General features: G+C 39.2%; 1 protein-coding gene across 3 annotated transcripts in view; it reads left to right on the top strand.

The window, feature by feature from the left end:
- Positions 1 to 26,592, top strand: part of LOC128910008 (uncharacterized) — a 68,724-nt gene extending 42,132 nt beyond the window's left edge. For 2 of the 3 annotated variants that reach the window (XM_054202716.1, XM_054202715.1), the window contains exons 14-20: positions 6,931 to 6,970; positions 8,040 to 8,091; positions 11,342 to 11,453; positions 16,597 to 16,680; positions 18,191 to 18,314; positions 23,368 to 23,458; positions 24,660 to 26,592. In XM_054202716.1, the coding sequence (XP_054058691.1) occupies positions 6,931 to 6,970; positions 8,040 to 8,091; positions 11,342 to 11,453; positions 16,597 to 16,680; positions 18,191 to 18,314; positions 23,368 to 23,458; positions 24,660 to 24,734 (578 nt within the window). In that variant the 3' untranslated portion in view covers positions 24,735 to 26,592. Of the gene's footprint in view, positions 1 to 6,930; positions 6,971 to 8,039; positions 8,092 to 11,341; positions 11,454 to 16,596; positions 16,681 to 17,299; positions 17,340 to 18,190; positions 18,315 to 23,367; positions 23,459 to 24,659 lie in introns of those variants that run through there. The other variant, XM_054202717.1, reaches the window with a different exon arrangement.
- The last annotated feature ends 999 nt before the right edge of the window (positions 26,593 to 27,591 follow it).

The following is a 27,591-nucleotide window of genomic DNA, read 5'->3' as shown; positions in this document are numbered from 1 at the left end:
CTGATAATCTTATCGACTTGATACTGCAGCCTGACTGATTCTCTCTCTACAACTATGACAAATTACTCATCTCATTGTAGATAAAGATAAGCCTTCTTCCAGAAAGGAGGGAAGGAGAGCATCTGCACAGATATTTAAGCAAGCAATGTAAAGTAAGCCTAAAGTACAGCACAAGGAGATCTTCTTAAAGAAGGTGTCTTACGACAAAAGTTGATCTAAGGAGTTCACAATTAACTTTGCAGAAGTAGGTGGGGCCATAGTGACAAGCCCACTATTATGTGGTTGTGCTTCACCTTCCGTTGCCTTATTTCAGTTTTACTGGAGAAGCGTAATGGGCATCTGAGGCCTGGTTTGAGGTGAGGCGTTGTGCTCTGGTGCTGTTTGTTTGCACAAATAACAAATCACTGATTGTAAGCCACAATCAATTTAAGATTTGCTTCATCTTCTCTGCCTGAAGTCTAAATAGGAATTGCATATAGATAAAATTAAATTGTATTTAAAACTGCTCCCGTCTTTCTAATGTTAACATAAATAATGGTTTGGATAACTGTAAGACAGAAATTAATATTATGTTGCAACTGCGGTATTGGTGTAGCTTTGCTCTGCAATTGCATTTGTGTGCCAGGGTAGCTGTAGTATCTCCAGAGGCAGATCTGTTGTTACAGTAGCTTGTGCTGGAGAACTTTGCAACAGCAAGCAGCAGTAGAAGGTTATCATAGCCTCGAGGTGTAAGTGGCAGTTGCTCTCAGATGGATTGTTTTCTTGTCGGTGTTTAGAGAACTGCTTTGTTGTAGAAGCCAAGTTCCATTGTGTGAGAGCAGGCGAGCAAAGAGCTTTCTTCGAGAGCTTCCAGGAAGTTGGAATTGATGTTGGAGCAAAATCTGGTATCCTTAATGAGCAGTTCAGCTGCTTAGCAGGAAGTGAGTCATGTGACAATCCACAGATAATTTAAATTAACTAACTTTATGAACTTAGATTTTCAACATGACCTTACCATATCCAGCCTCCTCCCCCAACAACCCAGATAAACCCACTAGGCACATAATACAGTAAAATAACTGCAGTTGGTTGTAATGTTGAATGGCAGTTTTCTGCTTGAACGAGTGCACGGGTAATATGTATAGGGCTGAATCTTCACTGGATCATTTAAAATTGTGTAACACTAATGTAAGGAACGCTTTCGTATTCTGTCCACTACCGCATTCTTTTGAGCAGAACTTACCGGGGAGGGAGGTGGTTATTCATGGCTGCTTTTTTGTTGTTGTTGTTGAAGGTGTTCTTTTTTTTTTTCCTGTACTAAAAAACACCATGGGCTTTTTTTTGGGGGGGGAAGAGGGGGAGTTAATGCTAACACCCCTAATCCCTTCCAATTGTTCTCAACTGTAGCAACTTCTGAAGGTTGCTGTGTCTTGAGGTTGGTTGGTTGGTTTGTTTTTTCAGCCTCTGGCTAAAAACATAAGTCAGTGAAGTCTGTTTATCTTGTGAATTAGTTGTAATGTGCAAGTTCTGTACTAGCACACTGGCCAAGCTGGCAGAGTGATATTGAACTAACCTTAGGCAAAAGATCTCTTCCATAACTGTAGGTTTATTTACTATAATTACCATCTCTGAATCAGTCATTCAAATGTGCACTGAATGTTAGTTTTGTTGATTCCAAATGTGTGTCAAATTAGAGCAGTGTGATCAAGATAAGGACTATGTAACAGCATCCCTCTTCAAAAACTTGATTAAAACACTGTGTTAATGACTCTTTCTGGGAAATCCCTTCCAGCAAACGTGAATATGGTAAGACTCTATAATCTATGCTGTGTTGTACCATCTATGCTGCCACTGGTATGTGTCCACATTACCAAAGCACTAAATCCAAGCTAAACCAAAAAAGCCTGCTGAGAAGCAGAGGTTCTCAGTGTGAGCTTAGTACCACAACAGCACAGCTACATGGCTTTTAGTCTGTTTGGAGCACAAACAGAGAGAATTCACACCTGGAGGAAGCAAGAAGCCCCTTTTAGCCAGGATTAATTTGGGTAAACACACCATGGGGGCAGCTTTCCACAGCATTTATTTTTAAGGGACTATGTAACACACTTGTTAATTCCTAACCTGTTTTAACGTATGCACTTTACTGTTTGTTTCCCCTGTAATGCTATATGGAGCTATGTATCATGGGTGCATGCTATCCATGCCAGAAGGAAGGGTGAGAAGCTATGCTCTGGATGAGGAGACCAGAACTGGAGATGGTTTTAATGGTACTAAAGCCTGGCAATATGATGTTGAGAATAAACATGAGTCTAAACACAATGCTGACTTACTGCAAATCTGGGATCATGCTAGTGACTTTTAAGCCCCTAAATTGCCTACGTATCACAGAGAGAGAATGGGATCTGCAGTACCCAGCACCTTGAAAAAGCAAAGTTAGCCAGTGAAAATGCTAAGAGAAACATACAAGTTAATCTGAAACAGTCTAATAAGCAGTGTCATATCAAACAAGTATTAAAACAAACCATGGTTCAGGTCAGAATTGTTTCGCTGCTCTCTTTAAAAGTAAATAAAACAGCGGCAATGAAACCCCCAAAGCTAAGTTCTTTTTCTATCAAATGTATCACCCAACTGTCATCGGTATACAAAATATTCGGAAGAAGAACCTCAAGATTTATTTTATACTTTGCACCTTTTGAAACAAATTCATCTTTTTGTTCAAAGTCACAGTACATTTTACGTGTTTTGCCTTTTTAACTTAGAATTAGAATCATAGAATTGCTGAGGTTGGAAGGGACCTTTTAAGATCATCGAGTCCAACCTTTAACCTACCCTGACAAAAGCCACTTCTAAACCATGTCCCTAAGTGCCCCATCTACCCTTTTTTTAAACACCTCCAGGGATGGTGAATCCACCACCTCCCTGGGCAGCCTATTCCAATGTTTAATAACCCTTTCAGTGAAAAAATGTTTCCTAATATCCAATCTAAACCTCCCCTGACATAACTTGAACCCGTTTCCTCTCGTCCTATCACTTGTCACCAGGGAGAAGAGGTCAGCCCCCATCTCTCTACAACCTCCTTTCAGGTAGTTGTAGAGGGTGATAAGGTCTCCCCTCAGCCTCTTCTTCTCCAGGCTAAACAACCCCAGCTCCCTCAGTCGTTCTTCATAAGGTTTGTCCTCCAGACCCCTCACCAGCTTTGTAGCCCTTCTCTGGACGCGCTCCAACACCTCAATGTCCCTCTTGTAGCGAGGGGCCCAAAACTGAACGCAGTACTCGAGGTGGGGCCTCACCAGTGCCGAGTACAGGGGGATGATGACTTCCCTAGTCCGGCTCACCACACTATTCCTGATACAGGCTAGGATGCTGTTGGCCTTCTTGGCCACCTGGGCACACTGCTGGCTCATATTCAGCCGGCTGTCCACCAACACCACAAGGTCCTTTTCTGCCGGGCAGCTTTCAACCCACTCTGCCCCAATCCTGTAGCACTGCATGGGGTTGTTGTGTCCCAAGTGCAGGACCTGGCACTTGGCCTTGTTGAACCTCATACCATTGGTCTCAGCCCATCGGTCCAGCCTGTCCAGATCCCTCTGCAGAGCCAACCTACCCTCAAGCAGATCAACACGCCCGCCCAGCTTAGTGTCATCTGCAAACTTACTGAGGGTGCATTCGATCCCTTCATCCAGATCATTGATAAAGATATTAAAGAGAACCGGCCCCAGCACCGAGCCCTGGGGGACACCACTTGTGACCGGACACTAACTGGATTTAACTCCATTTACCACCACTCTCTGGGCACGGCCATCCAGCCAGTTTTTTACCCAGCGAAGAGTACACCTGTCCAGGCCATGAGCAGCCAGTTTCTCCAGGAGAATGCTGTGGGAAACGGTGTCAAAAGCTTTGCAAAAATCCAAGTAGATAACATCCACAGCTTTTCCCTCATCCACTAAGTGGGTCACCTTATCATAGAAGGATATTAGGTTTGATAGGCATGACCTGCCCTTCACAAACCCATGCTGACTGGGCCTGATCATCCTGTTCTCCTGCATGTGCCGTGTAATGGCACTGAGGAGGATCTGTTCTATGACCTTCCCAGGCACCGAGGTCAGACTGACTGGCCTGTAGTTCCCCAGATCCTCCTTCCGGCCCTTCTTGTGGATGGGTGTCACATTTGCTAACCTCCAGTCAGCTGGGACCTCCCCGGTTGTCCAGGACTGCTCATAAACGATGCAAAGTGGCCTGGCGAGCACTTCCCCCAGCTCTTTCAATACCCTTGGGCGGATCCCATCCGGCCCCACAGATTTGTGCACCTCCAGGTGCTGAAGCAGGTCCCTCACTGTTTCCCTTTGGATTACGGGGGCTTCATTCTGCTCCCCATCCCTGTCTTCTAGCTCAGGGGTCTGGGTACTCAGGGAACAACTGGTCCTCCTGCTGAAGACTTAGGCAAAGACTTCATTAAGTACCTCAGCCTTTTCCTCATCCTTGGTCACTATGTTGCCAGCCCCATCTACTAGAGGACAGAGATAATCCTTAGTCCTCTTCTTATTGCTAATATATTTATAGAAACTTTTTTTGTTGTCCTTGACAACAGAAGTTAGGTTTAGTTCTAGCTGGGCTTTGGCCCTCCTGATTTTTTCCCTACATAGCTTCACTACCTCTTTGTAGTCCTCTTGAGTGGCCTGCCCTTCCTTCCAGAGGCCATAGATCCTCTTTTTTTCCCTAAGTTGCAACACTAGCTCCCTGTTTAGCCAGGCCGGCCTTTTTCCCCGACGGCTTGTCTTCTGGCACATGGGGACAGCCTGCTCCTGCGCCTTTAAGACTTCCTTCTTGAAAATCATCCAGGCTTCCTGGGCTCCTCTGCCCTGGAAGACTGCCTCCCAGGGGACTTTGTCAACCAGGCTCCTGAAAAGCCCAAAGTCCGCCCTCCGGAAGTCCAAGGTAGCAGTTCTGCTGACCTCTCTCCTTGCTTCTCGCAGAATCGAAAACTCTGTCATTTCATGGTCACTGTTCCCAAGACAGCCTCCAACCTTCACATCCCCCACAAGACCTTCCCTGTTTACAAACAACAGATCCAGCAGGGCACCTTCCCTAGTTGGCTCTCTCACTAGCTGTGTCAGGAAGTTATCCCCAGTACATTCCAGGAACCTTCTAGACTGTTCCCTCCCTGCTGTATTGTATTCCCAGCAGATGTCCGGCAAATTGAAGTCCCCCACGAGGACAAGAGCTCGCGATCTTGAGACTTCTCCCAGCCGTTTATAGAATATTTCATCTGCCTCCTCATCCTGATTGGGCGGTCTATAACAGACTCCTACTACGATATCCGCCTTGTTAGCCCTGCCCCTGATTCTTACCCATAAACATTCAGTCTCATTATCACCATCATTAAGTTCAAAGCATTCATAACACTCCTTAACATACAGGGCCACACCCCCGCCTCTCCTTGCTTGCCTATCCTTCCTGAAGAGCCTATAGGCATCCATGGCAGCACTATAGCTATGTGAGTCATCCCACCACGTTTCTGTGATGGCGACTACATCATAATTATCCTGCTGCACAATGGCTTCCAGCTCCTCCTGTTTGTTGCCCATGCTACGTGCATTAGTGTATAAGCACTTCAGCTGGGCTATAGGTCCGTTCTCCTTTTTACTGGCAGGAGCCGAAGTTCTGCCACCCCCAGACTTATTCCTAAGGAGCCTGGTTACGCCCCCTATCTTTTCCAAGTCTAGTACCAGCATGCCACCTTCAGGCTTTTTGCTAGCAAGCTTGGATCTATCCCCATCCCCCTTCAAATCCAGTTTAAAGCCCTGTCAATGAGCCCCGCCAGTTCCTGCCCTAAAACCCTTTTCCCCCTCTGAGACAGGCTTTTGCCGTCTGTTGCCAGCAGGCCTGGCTCCTGAAAAGCAGCCCATAATCAAAGAACCCAAAGTCCTGCCGATGACACCAGTCTCTGAGCCAGGCATTGAACAGCTGGCATTTCCTATTAATCTTCTCATCAATCCTCACAACTGTTGGGATAGAAGCAAACACTACTTGTGCTCCTGATCCCCTAACCATCCGTCCCAGGGCCCTGAAGTCTTTCTTCATTGCCCTCAGGCTTCTTCCTGAAATTTCATCATTGCCTAACTGAAAAATCAATAAAGGGTAGTAGTCAGCAAGCCTAACTAGGGTAGGGAGTTTCTTCCGGACATCCTTAACTTTGGCCCCAGGGAGACAGCAGACTTCCCTACAGATTGGGTCTGGTCTACATATGGGACCTTCCACTCCCTTCAGAATCGAGTCCCCTACTACAAGGACCCGTCTTTCTTTCACAGCCGAGGATGTTGTTATACGAGGCATAATCCATCTTGGCCTCGGTGACAACTCCAAGTTCAGCAAGTTGTTGTCCTTCTCATCCTCCGGTGCCCTTTGCAGAACATCATATCCGTTCTGCAAGGGCACCTGGGATGGTGTGGGGGTACCTGGGGGGCACGCCTGTCACGCCGGACGGGGACTTGTTGCCACTGGCCCCTGTCCTCTGAATCTCCACATTCAGCTGTGCTGCTAGAGGGTGGGGAGTGCTCTGTATGCGGAGCTCTGTCTGCCTGAGGTACTTCTTTCAGGGAAGGCAGGATGCGACTCCAGTTATCTGTCTCCTGTTCACAATCCCTGATACTTCTCAAACGACTTACCTCCTCACGGAGCTCCATCACTAGGTGAAGGAGTTCCTCTACCTGGGCACACCTCCCACAGGTCTGCTCAACACTGGCGCAAGAGCAGGGCACACCCTGCAGCCTGACACTTGTATAAAATGTTCAGTTTTATTAATTTATGAGAACATAACGTAATTTGCTAGGTATTTCTCAGTGTTTATTAAATGTGCATTATAGGAACGATTCGAGCTATGGTAAGCTATGAGCTCTAGTGTTTTGAAGATGGCTTTAACAGTTCTTTTGTGAATTTTATTTCCATTTCCAGCACCCGGCCTCACTGGAATTGTTGGAGGGCGCCCCAGAGTGTAAGTTAACTCCTGATCATTAACTTGTTGTCATGTTTGATGGTAGCGTTCCTATCACTCACCATCACCACCTTCCCCAACTTCAAACAGCAACCACAGAAGCAACTAAAGTCTCTCCATTGCACACCATGCTTAATAACTGATAACAAGATAATACTGAATGCTGCAAGATATATATGCAAATAGTAAAATTCTGTATTGAATTATTGAACATGAGTTACGTAAGTCTCTGATCAGATCATAACAATGTCTTTGCTTAATAAGCTGTAGGGAGAACTTTAAATGGGACTTTATGGCAGGGCAGTAGCTCAAGCATGTGCCAATACAGGCAGATTTGTGGACCAGATTTCTCTTGTACCTGTTAGTTTGGAATATGGGCACAGCAAACGTACATCTGTACCAGCCCACTTCACCCAGAAGTGTGAGGTCAAATGTACCAGAAGATCCCACAAAATATTAGCATGAACCCATTGTGTGAGCAACCTGAACAGAATAATTTTGAGCATATACAAAAAATAATTCTGGTTTGGTTCAGTATTTTTCTAGATATGGCTAAAATCTGCTCATGATTTATATGCTCCCCTTTCCATACTTATTCATGAGACCATCTAAAAACTTTCGTGTCCCTAAGCAAATTACTTCAATATGTCTGTCTTGCATATGGAAATGGGGGAAGAAACTGTAGATATATTTCCAGTAGCTCTGTATAACTAGGCTAGGTATCGGTGTGGGGCTAATGACAGTGCAATAGATTTCAATGTCATGAAGTGCATCCTTTGTCAAGAAAATATTCTTGGTATGTTGGCTGGTCCATGTCTCCCCTTACCCCCAGTTTTTTTCTTCTTTTTTATTTTAAATAAAATCTTACTTTCTTAATAATGAAGTGTAATGAATTTCTGTGCTTCTTAGACTTTCCAAAATTGTTTGGAAAACTGTTGCTAATCATGGCTAAATAGTTTTTAATTTCCCAAATGTTTGTCTGGTGTATGAATAGTCTAAATATGTATGATCTGACATTTTCATTAATTTCTGGTTAAAGGCATTTATGCTTGTTGTTTTGTGTGTCTAGGTCTCCAGTTTTGAAGCCATTTTTCTTCTATTATCCCAAAAGCAATGTTCAGGTAAGACTTACTGCTTAAAGCCTGCTCAGTTCTCTTTGAAGTCATTTGAAAAATTCTGCTGACTCTGGCATTTTTCAGTGACTTTGGAGTCCTAAAACTGCAAAGTATTCTGGTAACTTTGATTAAAAAATATTTTCCCAGAGACTAGTGTTATTCACACAGAATGTTTTACAGCAGTTGAACTTGACAACGTTAAATATTAATTGCTTTGAATTTTGAAATATCTTGGATCAAAACTGAGCTTCTCTTTTCAGGTTCCTAGAACTGTAGATTTGAATTATTTTTACTGCACTTGCAAAGAGTGCTTATGAAAATTTTTTATTTTTTATGTTTTTTTAACGTTAATGGTCCCTCTTTAAAAAGAAGGTAATTGGGCGTTCAGAGAGTTGAACAGTGATCTTGTGGACACGTCTTCCGACTTTTTTTTGGGGGGGGGTGGGGGGGTGGGGTGTGTGTCTACAATTTGTATATACTACTGGAAATAAGTATTAAAATCGGTGGATTTCCTCTGATTCACCCAGATTTTACTTTAACAGAGAGTTGGGCCTTTTCCTCCCAAGTATCCTGCCTGTAAAAATAGGAGTAATGATTTCTGCTCTTGCCTATATTGCAAAAACTGTAAAATTATGAAAGCCTGTGCAACTATTGTAATGAGTATCATAGAGGAGTCTGTGAATGAGTTCTCTCTCTGCGGCCCTATTCAGTTTGTAACAGTAGTTTCTTTCAGTCTGAGAAGTGACGGTTCAGATGCCTAGGCAGTCCTAGGTGAGAAGTTACAGCGTAAGATGAAACGTTGAGCTGGAGTCCTACTTCCTTTCTGTTATGCAGGTACCTCTGTGTAGATTGAAGTCTTCAAGAAAAGCTTAAAGAAACTGGTTTTACTGAAAACATAAAATGTTTGGATTTATAAATGTTGTTCTCTGCTTTTTGAATGCTGTCAGATACTTAATTTATTCTTTTGAGACTGCAGACAAAACTGCATATATACCCTTCTTTCTGCAAGGCCTTTAGCTGACTTCTAGCTATTGCGTGCATCTCATGCCAAGGCATCTTAATAATGATGCTTCTCACTCAGTAAGGGCTTTCTCACTCATTGCCCATCAAGAAAATGGCCAAAGGCCAGAACATTGGTCTGTGTTAGAGCGTAGGTATTGTGACGGGCTTCTGCTTAGGGTGGTGAAGGGAAGCCTTAGGAGCACAGACAGCAAGGGAAAGGGGGCGGGAGAGAGAAAAAAACCCAAACAAAACCCAGTTGATCTAAAAAAAAAAAAACTCTGTAAAGTGATTATCAATAATCAATTTAAGTGTTTCGAGCATTTCAGAAAAGGACTGTTTCTCCTTCTTTAACAAGTATACAGTGCTTAGCTCAAATAAGCCCAAATGTCTCATTTTTCTTGTAGTAGGCAATAATTTAAGATTAATTTTACAGAGGTGATGCTATTTAGTTATTAAGACTAAGTCTATAAACTGTGCATAGTGGAAAAACATTTAAAAAACCCCACCTTTCTTGTCATTTAAAGAAGTTTGAGGATTTTATTTTTATTGTCACTTATATTTTGCTTCATACAAATGGCTTGTCTTTGCTAAATTTAATATGAAATTATTATCTTTATGGAAGTTTAACCAACTGCTGTTTAGTTCATCAGATTCAATGTAAACTTATTAATTAGCACTGTGTTCCAGACTTGTTAAAGTGCTGTTGAGATTAAATAGTAGTCTAATTTAGCAGGGAAAGAAAATCAAAATCCTTGCTCTAGGTAGCTAATCTGACAAATGAACTGTTACGCTATTAACAAAATGCCACGTGACCTATCGCTGTTGTACAGCAGTAATGTTGAAGGTTACGTAAAAGCATGATGTAAGCGATTCAAGTCCTTGATTCAAAGTTTTAGCCGTGTATTAACAACAATGGTTGGATCGAGAGATTACAGAGTAAGTAAGGTATGAATTAACTGCTTTTCTAGATTGGAAGTTCGGTTACAAAGAGTCTAGTTGCTCTAGTTCAGCATTTGACCTAAAACAAAAAAAAAACTCCATAAGGAGATTTTTCAGATATGTTTTGCCACAGTGGATTCTTTTGTTTTGTGTTTGATAACACCTTTCTTCTGGCTGTCAGTTTGCATTCAGTGTCTCATTTGTTGTTTCCACTGCTCTTATGCAATTGTCCCGACTTCATCACAGATCGCCACTGGTTTTACAGTGCAAACAGTAGTTATTTTCCGTGTGTGCTTTCTCATGTTTAAAAAGTAACGTAAAACTTTATTTAGGGAGAAAAATTCTAGCAAACCTACTGAAGGCAAGAACAGCTTTTCTGAAATATATATATATTTTTTAAATCTTCCTCTTGCATAAGCATTGGAGGTCACTATTAGCTACAGAAAGAGGGCTAAATGCGATTATTTTGCATTTGCTGACAACTGAGCACCGCTAACTGCTGCAGCTAAGTTGCTGTATGTTGTTTTGTTGTGGCAGTGTAACCTGGTTTTATGTCTGAGTCTTTAGTACCAGGAGTCCTCCAGTGCAGATGAAATGGATGCATTTAATTTTTCTACATGATTGTTCTATATGATTTAACCAGAGAAACCTTGGCTTATATCTTAAGTGAATAGCCCAATCAGCTAATGAAATAGCAGACTTGACTATGTATATTTTTGGGATTTTTTAGGGGTGGGGGTAGTGATAGTTCATCATGCAAGATGAACAGCATGGCGTTTTTTTATTTCATATTCTCATCTCAACATAAACCCCCAATATTCAGTATTAATTTCTTCTTTTTGTAAGTTGCTTTCACAAAATTTATTTGTACATGAATTTAAGATCCAAAGAGAAGTTTGTCATTAATACGGACAGTGACATTATGAAGAAAAGGGGGTTGTACCATGGAACAGCTGGAAGCTTTCAAGTTTTGGGTTCCAAGTGTCAAGAGCTGTGACACAAAATTCCATGTAATACTGCTGTATATAGGGGGAGATGGAAAGAGAGAAATTTGTCTTCCTTTAAGACGTACCTGACCGGATAGAGCATTTCTTTGATTTTTATGCTTTTTTTCCCGTACACAGAGATTTCTTTTAGGTGTATAATGAATCATTATTGTTATTGTCACTTTTCCAAAGGGAGGGACAGAAGCTTATCCATAAAGCTGTTACTGAAAATGGGCCAGATCAATACCTAATTAGAAATATGATTTACTTATTCACATGTCACACTGGACTTCTAATTTGATGGTTTGAAAATGGGTGTTTCTTTCCAGATAAACCTATTTTTAAATGGGCAGCATGTTGAGACATTTGAGGAGGATCTCACGTTTACATCAGATGAGGTTGTTCCATCTGATCCACCTAAGATCAGCAGTGAATTGAAAGGTATGCCTATCCTTTTAGTTGTGAATGTATCATTTGCTGTCTTTGTCCTGGAAAATCTTGCTAGATTTTGTCTGTGAAATGTATTTTACCTGTTTATACTATATATTTTTGAGCCTGTTGCAAAATAGTGAAGCTACTTTTCTTATAAGGAAGCAGGTTGGCATCACACAGTGTAAAAAAAAAAAAAAAAAAAAAAAAGTATTTGAAACTATAACAAGTATGTAAGTAAATTGTAAATTGTTATTCAGAAAACCTAAGTCTTAGACACAACTGAAGACAGTTGAACACTGGCTTGAAATTGAAACATGGCTTCAAAGTATACTGCAGTCTTACTTTGTTAATCCTGGAAATGGTTGGGTTTACCTTACATCAAAATAGTTATGTTCTGAATGGAGGACAGACCTACAGAATCCTTAGCGTTTAGATAATTGAAATCTGGCCCTATTGCATACGGCACCTTTCACAAAATGAACACGAATGGGATCAACCTGGAAGTGGTGACTTTTAAAGAAAACGCACTAGGCTAATGATCCAGCATGATAATTCCTGTGTTGCTGTTAGACTTGTGTCACCGAATTCTGTGAAGAAAGAAAAGAAGACACTTGAGAAGGGAAAACCAGTGAGCTGAATTGTGCGGGTCAGGATGAAAAGGAAATGTTCAGAGTTGCTCACACAAGCTAGGTACTAGGTTACAGATTACTGAAAGTGCTAGACATTTGAAGATTTTAATATTCTTTCTAATGGCAGAACTATATATGGTATTTCTTAACATATATAGCATGCTTCATAATTACCTTTTGATCCAAACAGAATCTTTATTACCTTCTTCCTTCTCACCAGAGAAATGAGAGAATTAATTTAAAGCTGTGGATGGATATTTTCAAATTTAAATCAGGTGGCTGTACCTGAAGATTACTCATTAGAAATACTTCTAAAAAAATAATATTAATGCTGAAAGAGTAATTCAGGCATTTAAGTCTGTGTATACTCAAAAAAATTAATGCTGTGAAGGCACCAATATGTTAAGATTTATTCTGGATTCTAGATATAGGTGAGTAGTATTTCTCAAAATAGGTAATAGAATAGTGTAATGACTATTTACAAGTTAGTAGGGAATGTTCTGTATCTTATAGAGAAATTTTGAAATACACGTATGACAATGTGTTTGTTGCTGTTTGAAAGTCACTGCTACTGGAGATGCCTGGTGGCCATGCGTGAGTTCATTTTCCCCGTCTATTCAAACATCTCTTCAATGTGATGATTTATGTGTTGCACAGAAACAAGTTAAGCTCTTAAATATTTTTCAGCTCTTATGTCCGTCTCAAATCTAACGTCACACCAGCATCTCTCTGATACCTGGGAGTTCCCGGGAGGGCAGGGGGGGATTCACACCATCCAACTGGGCGAGTTAAGGAATAGGAAGTCGTTATTCTGTTTAATAAAGGGGTTAGCAAAGGTTGTGGTATTTTATTTTTTTCAAGGTGACTACAATGATAAATATTGGAGAAAGAAAAGCTATTAGACTCCCCGTTGCCTTCTTACCATTTGAAAAAACTTTCTGAGGTGCCTGACATCAGCGTTTATGTACTGAATTCTTTAGGCTTTATTCAGGCAAAACACCACTTTTGAGGGACAGCAGAGCTCCTCTGGTTGTTTCCCCTGAGAAGGATCTCTAAACTTTTGCCCTTAGTTGTAAATAGAAATGTTTTCTGTATGTGACTAAATACTTACCTACTTCTGTGGCTTAACACATGGACAGCATGGATGAGAAATAGACAAATGGGTTAGACTGTAAAAGGAGTAACTTCTGCTAAAACATTTTCTGTCAGCATTTATCAAGGAGGGAAGTATTTTTCCTAGTTTTACGGTTATCTCAAGTGTAAGGGACTGTTAGTTGTCTTTGAATAGATAAGAGAAATATGTGAAAATGGATTTCAAAAATGCTGCTAGATGTGGTTCTGGGAGGGTGGAATTTGAATTCACCATTTGCCCTAGCTTTGAAGGGAATTCTTTAGTAGATTTGTTTAAGCTGTTTATTAAATGAAAACAACTTCCTGATAAACAGATCATGAAAGATAAATCAATTAGGGTAATAATAAATGAGGACACCAGAACACTGTCTTGAACTGGTTTTGTTTAAAGGGAGACTGTCAAAGACTGTCTGTGTGAAATGTCTGATGGAGAAAAGACTTGTACAGCTTATACAGTTTAAACATTGTCATACTTCAGCCTTTGAAGAAGCACTACTTTTTTTTTTTTTTAATCGTGTATTGAATGAAATTATTAAAAATAAGGTCTTTGCTGTGGTGTATGGAGTGTGGTAGTCTAGTCCAAAATGAACAAGCAGCTTTAGCTGGACTCTTTCAGATTCTCTTTAAACAGAGTTGTTTAATCAAAAATAATATTCCCCAGTTAAATAAGTAGACCCTTTAATATTTTCTGCCAAGTTTCATGGCACACTTCTGCTTGCGCTTTTCACGGAAGTGAACATGGAAAAGCCTGTGAGCATCAAGCTCAAAACAAACCTCTTGCGTCAACTCTTTCATGGTAGGCTTTCACCATTTCAAATTTCATGCTACCGTGGCTTACTGCCAATGAAGAACCATTGTGCCAAACTAAACTGTAATCACTCTTTCACCTCATCTTTGACAGAGACACAATATACGTTACAAAAGTTTAGGTCTCAGTTAAAGCAGTTTAACACTGATAGGTTGTTGTTTGGGGTGTGGGTAGATATTCTCTTTATGATCCAGCTGTACCCGTAGAAGAGGTTGCTGTGGTGTGAGCCCCCAGTTGATGGTTATTGTTTTCCCTGTTAACTGCCACTCCAGTGTGCCAGCAGAGCTGCTCTTGGAAGTGTTGCCTGATCTGTTTCAACCAAATAAGTACCATGAACTATGATACAGTGTACAAACTATGTGTCATGTTGTAGTGAGGCATTTTTATCATCCACAAGATCTCCCAGCCCGTACCCAATGAACTTTTGGGATCTGTCCAGCTGCCACTGCCATAGACTTGCAGCCTCCCTTTCTGAACGGGACAGTGAAAACTGCAGCCAGTAGGATTTGGACATAGTTTCTTCCTTACCCAGCTTTGGTAAAGCTCTTTATGTCAGCTTGGCTCATGTCTGAGGAGTCATCAGTTCTCTGTGGGCAGGAAGGAGTTGAAGGTAATGATGATTTGGCTAGGGCTGGGGCTGGCTTTACCTCATCACTTGACGCAGTTCACGGTGTGCGTATCTACCCATGTCTTAATAGTAGGTGCACTGTATTTTAAATCATACTTGAACTTACCACAGTGTTAATTTTGTTTTTAAGTATAATTTAGACGTTCATTTGTATCTTGGGTGAATTTAAATCAATATAGTTACACTTCTGAATACAGCGTGCCTTTGGTCAGCATTTAGAGCATAAAGTCTTTAGTATTAAGTCTCTTACTCCCTGAAATTAACAACAAAACCACAAAGCCAGGACAATAGCTTGATATTGTCATCAGAAGCAATAATAATACAGAAAAGATACTGATGGATTTCCAAATTGCTTTGTGTCTTGCAACGTGAAGTTTGTCTGATATAATTGATTTACAAGACCCTCTCTTCAATTTCTTAAATTTGACAGTTTTTAATACATTAGACTGAAATTTTCTGTGACAAGCATATGCCCAAGGCTGAATTGTTTGGTGTTTTTTTTTTTTAAAAAAAAACAACAACAAACAAACAAAAACAAAAAAACCCCAAACCATTTGGACATTTGTTAGTTGTGTCCTGTGGCTGCAACCAGCAGCTGTAGCACCAGCAGTTGTGCCAGAAAACAGGGAAGCTGTCGCTTCCCTGCTCGGAATGTTCCCCCTACTGCTGTCCAAGGAGCAGAGAGGGGGAGAGCTGCAACTTGTGTGCAGAAGGATGAGAAAACAACAGGAAGGGGACAGAGGAGAGGGCAACTGAGGGGTGAGAGGTCTGCATGTGAGTCAGGAGCTTAGATGAGTCTGTTGGTGATGCTGCGACTGAAAAGCCAGGGATACTGTGAGAGCTGATACGGCTGTAGGGAAGTTGGATCAGAAGCAAAACTGGCTGGAAATTGCTAGATGCTCACTGCCTAAAAATTGGGATATAACTTGTGCTTCAAGTTTCACTATTATGCTGCTGTTGGCAAATAACTGAAATTCAGTGACTAAGTGACTGCCTGATCTCTTGCTTTGAGGAACAGAAACTTAGATGGTGACGGCCAACTACTCTTAGCAATCAGTGATTGCAAGAGGTCTGTGCCATGTAAGTTAACCATCAAACCTCACGTATAAACTGTGTGGATCCCACAAGACTGAATTTCTGGATTTGGGTTTGCTTTTTTTTGATACGTAGGTGGATGAAAAGAATACTTAATATGAACTTTGTTCAATGAAGTGCAACAGTCCTCATGTCCCTAAAGGCCTGAAAGTCCAATACTAAGACATTGACAAGTTTAAAAAATTAAGATTGGCTTCCTATAGAGCATGCATTTATGACCATTTATAACCTTTTCTTATATAATACTAAGATATTTACAAAATCGGTAATTGGAAAAAGAAATCTTGGGTTTCTTCTATGCAGATGAATCAGTAACTGTTACAGCAGCGCGTATGGAAGTGAGACACATGTTGTCTTGAAGAGGAATTTTAAATTGTGACTGTATTCTATAGACATTATCATACTATAACAGACATCACAGAATTATCAGGACAGTAGGAACTACGTGTATTTTCCATCTGCACTGGAAGCAGAGAGGCCTGTGTGTCAAGGGGACAAAAGTTGTCAGCTCGTCAAGAAATAACAAATAGCTGCTATGCCTCCTACAGAAATACTACATTGCTGAGACCAAGATGAATTTTCATGTTCAGGGGTGGTGGAATAGGGGATGCTTGGCACAGCATTCAGCTGTAAAAAGGTAAAAGGAATTCGGGAGATGGAGCAGGAGGGATTGATTTCGTAATTTTGGCCCCCAGCCTCACCTCTTGTTCCTTAGGTGTTCCTGTGGGAACAAAAGCTTTGGAAATGTTTTCACGAGACTACAAGCATGGCAAAAAGTATACAGTTAAAATGACCGTTATTTCTTCAAAATGTACTGTCATTTGTAGCTACCATTAATGTATTCATTTTTATATTGTATAGATCTGCCAAGTGGTCCACATACTTATCGCTTAGAAGATCTTGCCTATACTAGAAGTGGAGACAAAGGCAACTCTGCAAACATAGGTATTTTTCATTTTCTTGCTTTCTGAAGAAGTGATGCAAGATTTTCAAATAAGAGTAATGTATCAAGTGCTCTTTTTTTTTTTTTAATCCCTCACATTGCTTCATTGTTGTTTTTTTTTATTGTCTCTGTACTGAAACAAAAAATAATCCATATAAAAAGGATTTTACTAATGAAATATCTGTAATTTTCTGTTTAGCAGCTGTTGAAATCTGAGGCACTAACAAAAAATACTTGCACGTCGTACTACAAAAATCTTTGTTTAGGGTTGCAAAGTCAAGCTCCCCAAAGTTAAGAAATGCCTTTTTAAGGTTTCCTTTACACAGTAGTTGCTATTCCTTCGTGTGTGTTTTATGTAATATAATCTCTTTGTTGTCCTATTCTATATAGTATTTCCATATATGAATTTTATAACATATATATGGCTGAAAAATTGACAACGTTAGGAAGTACTCAAGTTGTTCTTGCATGTAAGAGGATGTGTTTATTATATTATTAATCCAAATGGTGTGTTTCAGTGTGCAGTCTCTTTACATTGATTGTGCTGCTTCTTGCATTGTTTAATAATTCCTTCTATTCCTTACTTCTGCATGCAACAATTGGCTCTCTTATTGTTGGAAGATGAGAGCGTGTGGTGTTCAAAGCTCAGTATGAATTAAAGGTGCGTTTGGGATTTGATTTGCTACTAGCTATCATGCTAAAACTGATGAATTTATATTTAGGAATATAGTTTTCTTGTCCTTGCTTGTGAAACTTTTTGGGGTTGAAGAATGAAGGAATGTTGATTTTCTTTTTCCTTTGTTCTTTTTTTTTTCTTGTTGCAAAGTAGCGTTGCCAAATCATGAATGATGCCTAGCTAATAGAGTTCTTCAGATATAAAGACACTATTGCGTTATTAGGGAACAAAAGTAATAACAACAAACTTGACCTCTAAGATTACATTAGCTTTGAAGTTTACAGATAAGATCCCTGTGACACAAATCTGCTTTCCTGATCCTGCTGTGGAAAGTCAGCTTCAGCATGAAGTTATCTGAAGCTTATGAAAGGATATTTACAGCAATAAAAATGCAATTTTCACTTCTCACACGTCAGGATCTCATGCAGAGTGTGGGGCAAGGACCAAACCTTCAGCCACTGATCATGCCTTGTTACGGTTAATTATGATTACTTATCTAAGTCATGCAAGCCACTTAGGGAAAGAGAACTGCATGTGGGTTGTTTATTCCAATGATGTTGTTCTTTAGGTGTCTTTCAGTGACAGGGACTGTTTGCAGCCAGAAAAAGTCCAATAATCACTTAGTCTGGGAGCACTCTTTCATGTCATGCTCCATACTACCTCGCTACTGACAGAGGGAGAGCTGTCATACTACTGTTGCCTGTTCAGGAGCTCATTAAAGAGGATCAATATGTACAGTTTGAGTTAAGAGGAGGATCTCAAATCAGTTTTGAAAGGATGAAGGCAAATTGGTTTTAATAGCTCCTAATCCAGCTAACAACAGTTCTGCCTAACAGGTGTGATAGCACGACATCCCCTTTACTATCCGTACCTAAAGAAAACTTTAACTGCTCAAGCCTTGGAGAATTACTTCCAACACCTTTTAGAACGAGAAAAACCTGAAGAGCAACTAGTAACAAGGTGAGTAGCTTGCTGCTCAGTCCACAGTGGTACGGTAGATACATGACGGTATTCAGAATTTACCTTAAGGTATGTTAACATAAATATTGCAAACCTGTGTGTATCGTCTTTGATATTTTTTATGTATCTTTCTTTGTTTTTTAAAATAACACTTTGAGCAATAGTCACTGAAAAAGAACGTGAACTTGGACCTCTCCTGAAGCTGGACAAAGGTAGTGAATCTGTTTAGTGAAGGTATTTGAGCTCTCAGAATTAGTGTATTAATGTTGGGGCTATTTCTTTGTTTTGGTCCAGTACAGAATGTCTCTAGAAAATAGAAGTAACTTCTAATGTCCTTTAAGAAATGTATCTTTCCAGTGTTTTTAAACCATTTGGACTGCAGGTGCGCTAGTAACTGAAGTTTCCCAAGCCTCAGAGCTTCAGAACTGGGAGTTTGAAATCCCTAAAACACTACCTGAAAGACATGCACACAGCCAGTATAGACTGGAGCCCAAATTTTACCTGTTCTTCCATCAAAAACATGCCTCATCCTGCCACTATGTGGGCAAAACATTTTAATTTTTATTAAGTGCACTCACCTTAGAGAAAGTATTCCTTTGATTATTCTGCTTTCACCCACTTTTTTGTCACATACACCAAGCCAGAATTTAAAGGGAAAAAAAACAAACAAACAAACCAAAAAACCCCAAAAACCACAGATAGCTTCCCTTTTTAAAATATGGATAAACTGTTGTCTTTCTGCTCATTCAAAGCGCTTGAGTCAGAAAGGTGCAGCTGAAAGCTCAGAGCGAGTTTGGAGTTATTTTAACTACGGCTCTTTGAGTTGTACGTGCTGTTCTTTGTCTTCATAAGCGGCTCAGCGCAGATCTCACCCACTGTTTCATAAGTGCTAACAAATCTGTGTATCTAATAAATTCTGATAACAAGAAATGTAATTGAATTTCCTTTGAAACAGAGCAGGGAAGGGAAGAAATAAAAAATGTCATGCTTCCTAATGATACTTCTAGAAGTTGATTCATTGTGGCTCCTTAACGCTGTTTATGTTCATAAATAAAAGTTGAAATTTGCTATGTCTGGATGAAGCCAATTTATTTTGATTAATTAGATTATCTGTTCCTGGGTTTGGCTTCCTTTAATGATGTGATAATGGAGCTCTGTGAGTGAATTGAAAAACTGCTAGGGGAAAAGAATAAATCCTTTTGTGGAAATATTTAGGATTATAAGGATTATGCTCATGTGCTTCAGATTGTATAGTTTCTTTTTAAATTACTTGTTTATTTTTAGTTCTATCTGTCATAAAAAGAACTGTCTTATGCTTTAATTCTCTCTCATTTCCTTTATTTAAAATGTTAGTGGTTAAAAAATACATATTAGTTTTGCTACTAAAAACATACCAGCCATGGCTCTGCCTTACTTTAGAACAGAGATTGCCTTTCATTCTTTTTCACTGAAGTTATTAAATAGGTGTACTAAACAGAGAAAAAGTGGGATTATTTTTGATAGAGAACACTGAAAGCTCATAAAATTCCACATTTTCAGGTAACATAGTAACAAAAGACGGTCTTTCAACCCATCTCCCCCATACCCCAAAATTCCAAACCTATATGATTGCTTCCCCACCATGTAGAGTACATTCTTAACAGTTAATCACAGTTTTTCTTGGGCATAGGAGTGATGTACAAACTCAGCATGAAAAGTCAGACCAATCTGAGTGAGGGTAAGGAAGAGATACCAGTATTCAGACAAATTTGATCAAAGTTTAGAAAAGGATGTCAGTCTCATGAATTATGACTGGTACCACCATTAAAAATAGCATCAATGCTGTAGTGAGATGAGTAGCTAGACCATACTGCTGCATGTGGAAGACTTCTTTCTTTTTTTTTTTTTTTTTTTTTTTAATTTTCCCCTTAGCCATTTTGGCCGCTGTGGTGGTAATACTTAGTTATCTGTGTGGTGTGGCCAGCCCAGCCTAACCCATGACAGTACAAGACTTTAGAAATAGAGACCTGATAATCTTAAGAGATGGAATAAGAAACTTTTCATTTAGTAGGTCAGTCATTTAAGAAGGATAGTAAAATTACCCTGTGAGAATTTGTTGGTTTCATCTTCTGAAATACAGTTATCTTCTTTATGTTTTACGAACGTTCCAATGCTCAGAAATAAAAATATGACAGCTGATTTCTTCTTGTGGGATATTTTTACGAAGAGCTGAAGAACAAGAAATGTGGATACTGATGCTTCTGAATTGCTTTTTTGTATGTATATTTATTATGAGGGGGAAAATACTTCTCTACAGTATATCCCATCCACAAACACCTCTTTTAGCCTATGGGACTTAGTTCCTGCTTTCCTCCGATGGGAGGAATCTTATCTTTTTCTTGATTTAAATGCATTTAAACAATTTGTGTACCAATATTATTTCCATGCATTTTAACCAGAAATTCACAGGGAAACCTGACTTTGAATATGTACCGACAGCACTTTAAAGGAAGTAGTTAAGCAGGCACCCCATTGTGCATAAGCATAGGAGTTCAGCTAGAACAGTGAATTTTCCATGTTTTATTGGTTTCTGTCACAGCCTTAGTATTCTTTGAAGGGTTTATTTGTTTTCTGTGCTTTTTAAAAGCAGCTCTTAAAACTTTTGATTGAATTGTACAATTAGATAATATTTTCTTCCTTTAGATCTCAGTTAATTAAACTTAAATTGTTTAATTATGCCGGGTAAATGCTTGCCAACATTTTGGTTAATGTATTGTTGCTGCTTTAAGACTTTTAAGATGGTTACAGTGGTTTTTCTTTTTTTATTGTAGGAGTGTATTTTTGGTACAGAAATATTTTGGATGCTCAGATGCTTCAACAGGCCTTAAAATATTGAAAATGCTGACCTTTGTATATTACTTTGTAATTCTAGTTTTAGCTAGAGTATCTCAACTGTGATTATTTCCGCAAAGTACTTGAAATGAACGTGCCATTCTGTGATGTTCCAAATTAAGATCTGTTGCTTGTATTATGTACTCCTTCTGCCAGAATCACTGCAGAAAGTGAAAGGAAATTCTTCCACTCTTTTTGTCATTTGCTTCTGCTTTTGTACGCCCTTCAGTTTCTCTCCTAATTTGTTTAAGTGATTGGTTTTCATGAAACTTCTTTTGAGAGCTGAGGTATTAGCTTCTGGAATACATATTCCATTAGTCTAGTTCTCATGGAGAGATCTGCCAGTCCAGTCCAGATCCAGGCTTGCTGCCTGGAAGTCTTCGCCAGTTTTTCAGAGTATAATGTACAGTGTAGTGTTTTGGTAGGCCTCTAGCTCTCATGGTATACAGTTATTGGTAATTTGTATTAAGCTTTTTAGTTGAAAATTTTGCGGGGTCCTCTGATCCTGCTAGGTAGTTGATTATGCTATTAAATTTAGTAAATAACATAGATGGCTTATTTTGGAAATTGCTTTATTTTTCATATTCCTGTTGTTTAGTAGAGCACTGTTGGATTAATCGGAATTTTCCTGCCTCCCCAATGGATTTGCCTTTAACTGTGATCATGTTGCCTGGCAACTAGCTTTCAAGGAAGTCAACTGAATGCTGACACCAGTTTTCTTCTTAATAGCAATTAATAGTGTTAATACTAAAGCAATGTGGTAATGAAAGAGTAGAAGGAACAGTGAAAACTCCTTGCCTGGGAGACAGGCGCAGACCTCCATGTGTACTGCTTGCAAGAGCATAATGAGAACTGAAGGTGTTTGCCAGGCCGCTCAGCAGAATCATAGGCTGACACATCTCCTTCCATGAAAGGTTTGGGTCATCTGCTCAAGATACAAGGGCGTACAAAGCTGTGCGTATCAGCAACAGCCGTAATTTTCGCAATGCTGAAAAGGAACTGAATAAGATAAACCTTGGAGTCACACAATCAGCAGTGCAAGAGCACTGCAAGAAATTCCACCTATTTTGGAGGACAGATTTGAAGAATCTGTCCCAAACATGAAGATCAGGGAGATGACTAAAGAAAAATAGGTGGTGTTGAAGGAAGCTTGATTGAAATTGCAGCAGTCAAACACCTGGAGACAGAGCAAGAATTGGGTATCACCTTTCTCCGTTATTCCTCATGTCTTGCTGATGTTCTGATTAAATTCTTTCCTGTGGAAAAAAGGAAAGCTATAGAGTCTTTAGACAAATAAAATATTGAAGGAAAGGAAAAACAAGACGACTACAAGCAAGATGACAAAATACTGAAAAACTGTGCAAGGAGAAACAAATGGAAATACACTATAGACCTATTTATGGAATTTGAAACAACTTTGTTTGGCAAATGGCTCTGTAGTTTCCTAACTTCTACAAAAGTTTCCAAATTGGAACTGTACCAGTGAAAAGCAAGGATGGAAAAATCCTTACAGTGGCAATGGAACAGAAAAATAGGTCTGTCACGCTAAAAGAAAATTTTATCTGAACAAAGTATGTGGCTCCCAAGAAGGCGTTGAAATGTAGTTCTACCTTTGATTTGTTATAAAATTATCTGTAGTTGGCCATAAGAATTTGATTTAGTGACTCATAGTTATTTCTCAGTAATAAAAAGGATGCCTTCCCAATTAGTTGATGGCCTTCATTACCAAAAGTGAATTCCAGGATTTAAGCAGTTGTATTTTTCAGTGTCAGAATTAGGAAATACTAAAAATACTTCCCTTGGCCCACCATGTTCTCTGAGTTCATATTGGATGTTGAACCTCTTGCCTGTGGAGATTTCTATATGGGCTTTAACTCTTAGAAAAAAAATTTGTAGAAAACAACCTCATTAGACATGAATGAGTTTTGAAGTTGAATAAGAGGAGAATGATTACTTTATGGTCCTATTTTAAAGCTATTAAGGACTGTTGATTTGGAGTAAGGGAAGGATCAGAAGGCAGGGAAGGCCATAGGTTAATCTTCAATTAGCTTTTAAGCTTGACTCAGCAGTGGAGTTGCCATCACGAGCATGGTGTTTTTGCACACTGTCTTTTGCTTGACGTTCTCCGCAAGTGTTTCTTTCAAAATCTCGTCAGAAACAACGTGTAGATTTTATTTTACAGATACGAGTTGCCAGGAATCCATGGATTAAATTTTGTTCTGAAGAATTCCCTTGGTGGTGGTGGCATAGCATCCCTAAGAAGTGACCCACAGGCATGTATCAAAGCGTTGATTTTAATGTAGTTAAATACCTTTTAAATAATTAAATAAAACCCCAAATTTTAAAAATTAAAATACTTCTTAAATTAAATACCTTAATATCTTTTATAAGTATGTACACAGTCTCTTTATAACCAACTTTTGGGCTGGAACTTTTGGGCTTTTAGGTTTGGCTCTTTAGTTCCTTTTAATAGCCTGTTAATGTACTATATCTACTTAATTGTTTTAAAGTTTGAAAACAACACAGGGAAGTAGAAAGTATAGAAAGAATATTTGGTGAAAAGACGCGTACAAGAAACTATTAAGAGAGTCGTCAAATCAGTTGTGTTCTTTATGATGTGCTACCTGTGTTTTTAGATGCACCAGCAAAATTAGCTTCTCAAAAATGCTGGCATGTTTTGGAGAATGCAGATTTACTAGACAGTTCTGATTGCTTCCTAGGACATACAGCAACCATTAACTGTACAACAGCTCCTCTAACTTAGCCTATGATTCCTGTAGTTAAAAATATGTAGATAATGAATGTAAATCTGAAAAACAGATGCATAGGATGTATTTTGTGTTGACCACGTTATGTGAATCTGAAACTAACATTTTTTTGTAAGTGTACAACTTGCATGTTAAATATTTGAAACATCTAAACCTGAAGATGAGATCCCTTGATGAGATCCCTTAATGTGGCAATCCTATGGCTACAGCAGAGTACAGTTTGCCACTATAGCCTGAGAAATGCTTAAGTGTACAAAGAATCTCGGCATAGTCAGGAAGACTATTCACAAAATAAAATGATGCTATGTATAGAAGAACTGAACCTAAAATAAATTGACTTTAGCACTAAGTACCAAATAAATTACTTTTAGCGCTAGGTACCAAAGAAACTATTCAATCTGTTCAGGTTTAGAAGCTGGAAAACTGAACTATATAGTTTTCCTTCCTTAATTATATTGATTCACAAGTGAGAGAGCCAAATAAATGGAAAAGGTACATATAACTTTGGATAACCGACAATCCAAGGCTTGATAAAACTCACCCAAAACTTATATATAATCATATGTAGAGATAAACTTATAAAACATCCTGAATTCTTACAGTGATTATGGGAAAAATACCCTCTTAAACCATTTTTCAAAACTTAATGTACAAAGGTGGTATACTTAGATAGTAAAATGAAATGTTGTTTTTTTTTCTCTTGCAGGGCAAAGCACTTGGACAGATGCTGTTGGATTTCCAGATTAAAAATGTTCCTGATTTAAAATCACTGATAGAGTAACAAGTGTTTGATACATATGCTTTTAAAAGAGTGGTATAAAAACATGTTACAAACAAGAACTGGCTTCTTGAGTGAGGTTGTTGTTTTTTGGTTTTTTTTTTAAAGTCAAAGAATAGAAATTAGTGACAGTTATCTCTCAGAGGCTTAGCTATATGGCACAGATTAGCAAATGTTTTGAGTAATACCAGACTAATAGCTTTGTCTGTGACTGATAACATTTCCTCTCTAGTTAATACATTGGATGAAGAATTAATTTATTTCCTGTAAAATAGAATTAATCAAATTGCAACATAACGTTTAATTATGAGACAAGATAATTTTTGTTCCAAGATGGAAATTGCCTCCTGTTCCGTCCGTCTCTCTCTTCCTTCTCTCAGTCTTTATTTGAAAATTTAATGGGCTGATACATTTGAGCTCCTGTCAGCTGGGTTTGTCCTGTGCACGGAGTGAGGCGGGGTGACCTGCCGTGCATCGTTATGAAATCAGCGCTGTCTGAACTGTATGAACAGCTTTCCCCCTCGGGCAATAAAGAAAGGTAATAATTGTTACTGTCGTAGAGTGACTGGTAGTAAATGCCGACCTTTGGTCGCGATCCACTAAACTTCCATCACTTTGTCCAATTAATGACAGACTTTATTACAGTTTCCAGTATCTCTTACTAATTAATCCATCGGTTGAAAGTACTGACTAGTAGGAAATGGCAGATCAAAGATGAGGAAAGGAGAGCGCTGTGAGCTTGTCCGACGACGGCTCGCTCTCTCTTGTGACGGTGCAATCCTGGTAGGGAGGCAGGGTGGCCGGGTGGTGGAGCGTTACCTCGTTTTGTTTCAGGACTGTTAAGTCCTCCTTTTGTGCAGCAGAATCCTGCCCGGATTAAGTTCATTTGACTGTCATTTGCGTTGCCCTTCCCACAGAAAGGTCTGTCTCCTGCTGTGAAGGAATACCATCTTGAATGCAGTGTGCTCCGTGTCTCTTCTGACTCCCATTTATCACCTCCCCATCTCCCTTCCCGCACAATATGACTAGCATGTTCAAATCAGGATACTCTTAAACTTCTTCACCTGATTTAAGCAGAGACTTAAAAATCCGTATCATACTTCCTGGGACAATATCAAGGTGGAAATTCTGGCCCAGTAACTTTCTGTATTTCCTCTGCAGAAGCCATATAAATACTACTCCGCGTGTTCGGGCATTTTATATTCAGAAATGAATCTTTTCCTTTATTTTGGGGAGACTGTATTAACTGTTTAATGCTGACAAAATGAGACCCTTAATATCAGATAAAATGATGAAAATAAGTATTTTGTAACTGTCACCAAAACTATTTGTTTGTTGTTCCTAAATCTCAACCTGTGCTAGCACTGTTATTAATTTCCTAGATTCTTGCTTGCTAATGAGGACTATACAATGAATTGTTTCCACCTTTTCTGTGGTTTTGTTCGTTTGAGTTGAAGGTGTCGTAAGTGAACGCTTTATCCATCTCAACATATTATTCTTTTAGCGAGTCATAAGTACTGTGTGTATACAGCATGATTCAGTCTAGCTGTAAAAAATGAGTCATTACTTCATTGCAGAAAACTGTCCAACTTAATAATTTCAAAGGGAAAACAGCATGCTGGTTCTATTATGTTTACAGTCATTGTTTGTTAGAAGACTCTTGTTAATAATTTGGAAGCCTATTAGTTTAGTAAAACAGACAAAGGTATTGGGAGGAAATAAAAAAAGGTGATAGACCTCAGTAGCAAACCTACAAGGATAAAAAAGCTACGGTAAATATTTGCAGTTCACTCTATATGCTGCTTAAGTGATTCTGTAAATGTGTATGCGGTAATTTTTGAATAAAAGTCAGTGTTTATAAAGTATACATTTGTTTTAGTCATTTATGTTATTCCTTCTGCTGGAAGAGAGTGATACTTAGTTCAAAAGTTCTTTGTTTTGAGGTTGTTTCACTCGCCTGCAATTTCAAGCATTGTCTTGCTGGTTCCCTTCTTCCTTCAGAATTTGTCTGTTTTGTCCCTCCTCTTTGTTAAATACAAAAATTGATAAAGTAAATGATACTATTTTCTACAGAGCCGGTTATTTACAGCTCTACAATGGAAGCTGTAATTTTCTGAAAAGAATAGTACAGTGTTTAAATGGATTGGATATGGGAATACAAAGGCGTTATTTTTTTATTACTGGAACTGCCCTTTTGGATGCTGTGAAACCATCCTTCACAAACATGTTTTCTGTCTGTTATTTCTTTCAGTGCACCAGCTTAAACCAAGTGGCATTGCTTTTCAGATACTTTTCTCGCAAATTATAGCCTCCAAAAATCCCTACCCGAAGATTTTATCCTCCTTGACCTCCTTAAGGTGTTTTGAATTCGTGAACCTGTACTTGTTCCAGCAGTCCCAGCTGACCTGAAAGCTTGTTAAAGCTGCATTTGTTTCTTAATCTACACTAGAGATTGAGTAATTGAGAAGCGTTTGGTAAGACGCAAGTTGTACTCGAAGGTGAGCGTGTGCGTGTCGGCTTAACTTCAGTCAGAAGTGCATTTTGCCGCCTTGTTAAAGCAGGGCTGTTCCTCAGACAGGCAAAAGCTTACCCTTCCGATTGCCTTCCCTGCTTTTTCCCTGTTGTGTTAGCTGTGAGGCAGGATGGAAATAGTAATGCCTAGCATAGAAAATAAGTTTCCGTATAATATACGAGTTTCAGTGTAATGGAAACTGGCTCACACCTCTTAACCTGGGAAGTTTTTGTGCCGTGGCTCATCTGCACTACAAAACAAAGGCTGCATTATTTTTTTTTTTTACTGCATCTCTACATAACTTTCCAAAATAAATCAAGGGGTTTATCATGAAGTTACTCTATAAGA

The sequence above is a fragment of the Rissa tridactyla genome, chromosome 5 (genome assembly GCF_028500815.1).
Source record: "Rissa tridactyla isolate bRisTri1 chromosome 5, bRisTri1.patW.cur.20221130, whole genome shotgun sequence".
Taxonomy (NCBI): Eukaryota; Metazoa; Chordata; class Aves; order Charadriiformes; family Laridae; genus Rissa; species Rissa tridactyla.
The sequence above is the reverse complement of the archived record's forward strand: the minus strand, read 5'-3'. Positions and strand labels throughout refer to the sequence as shown.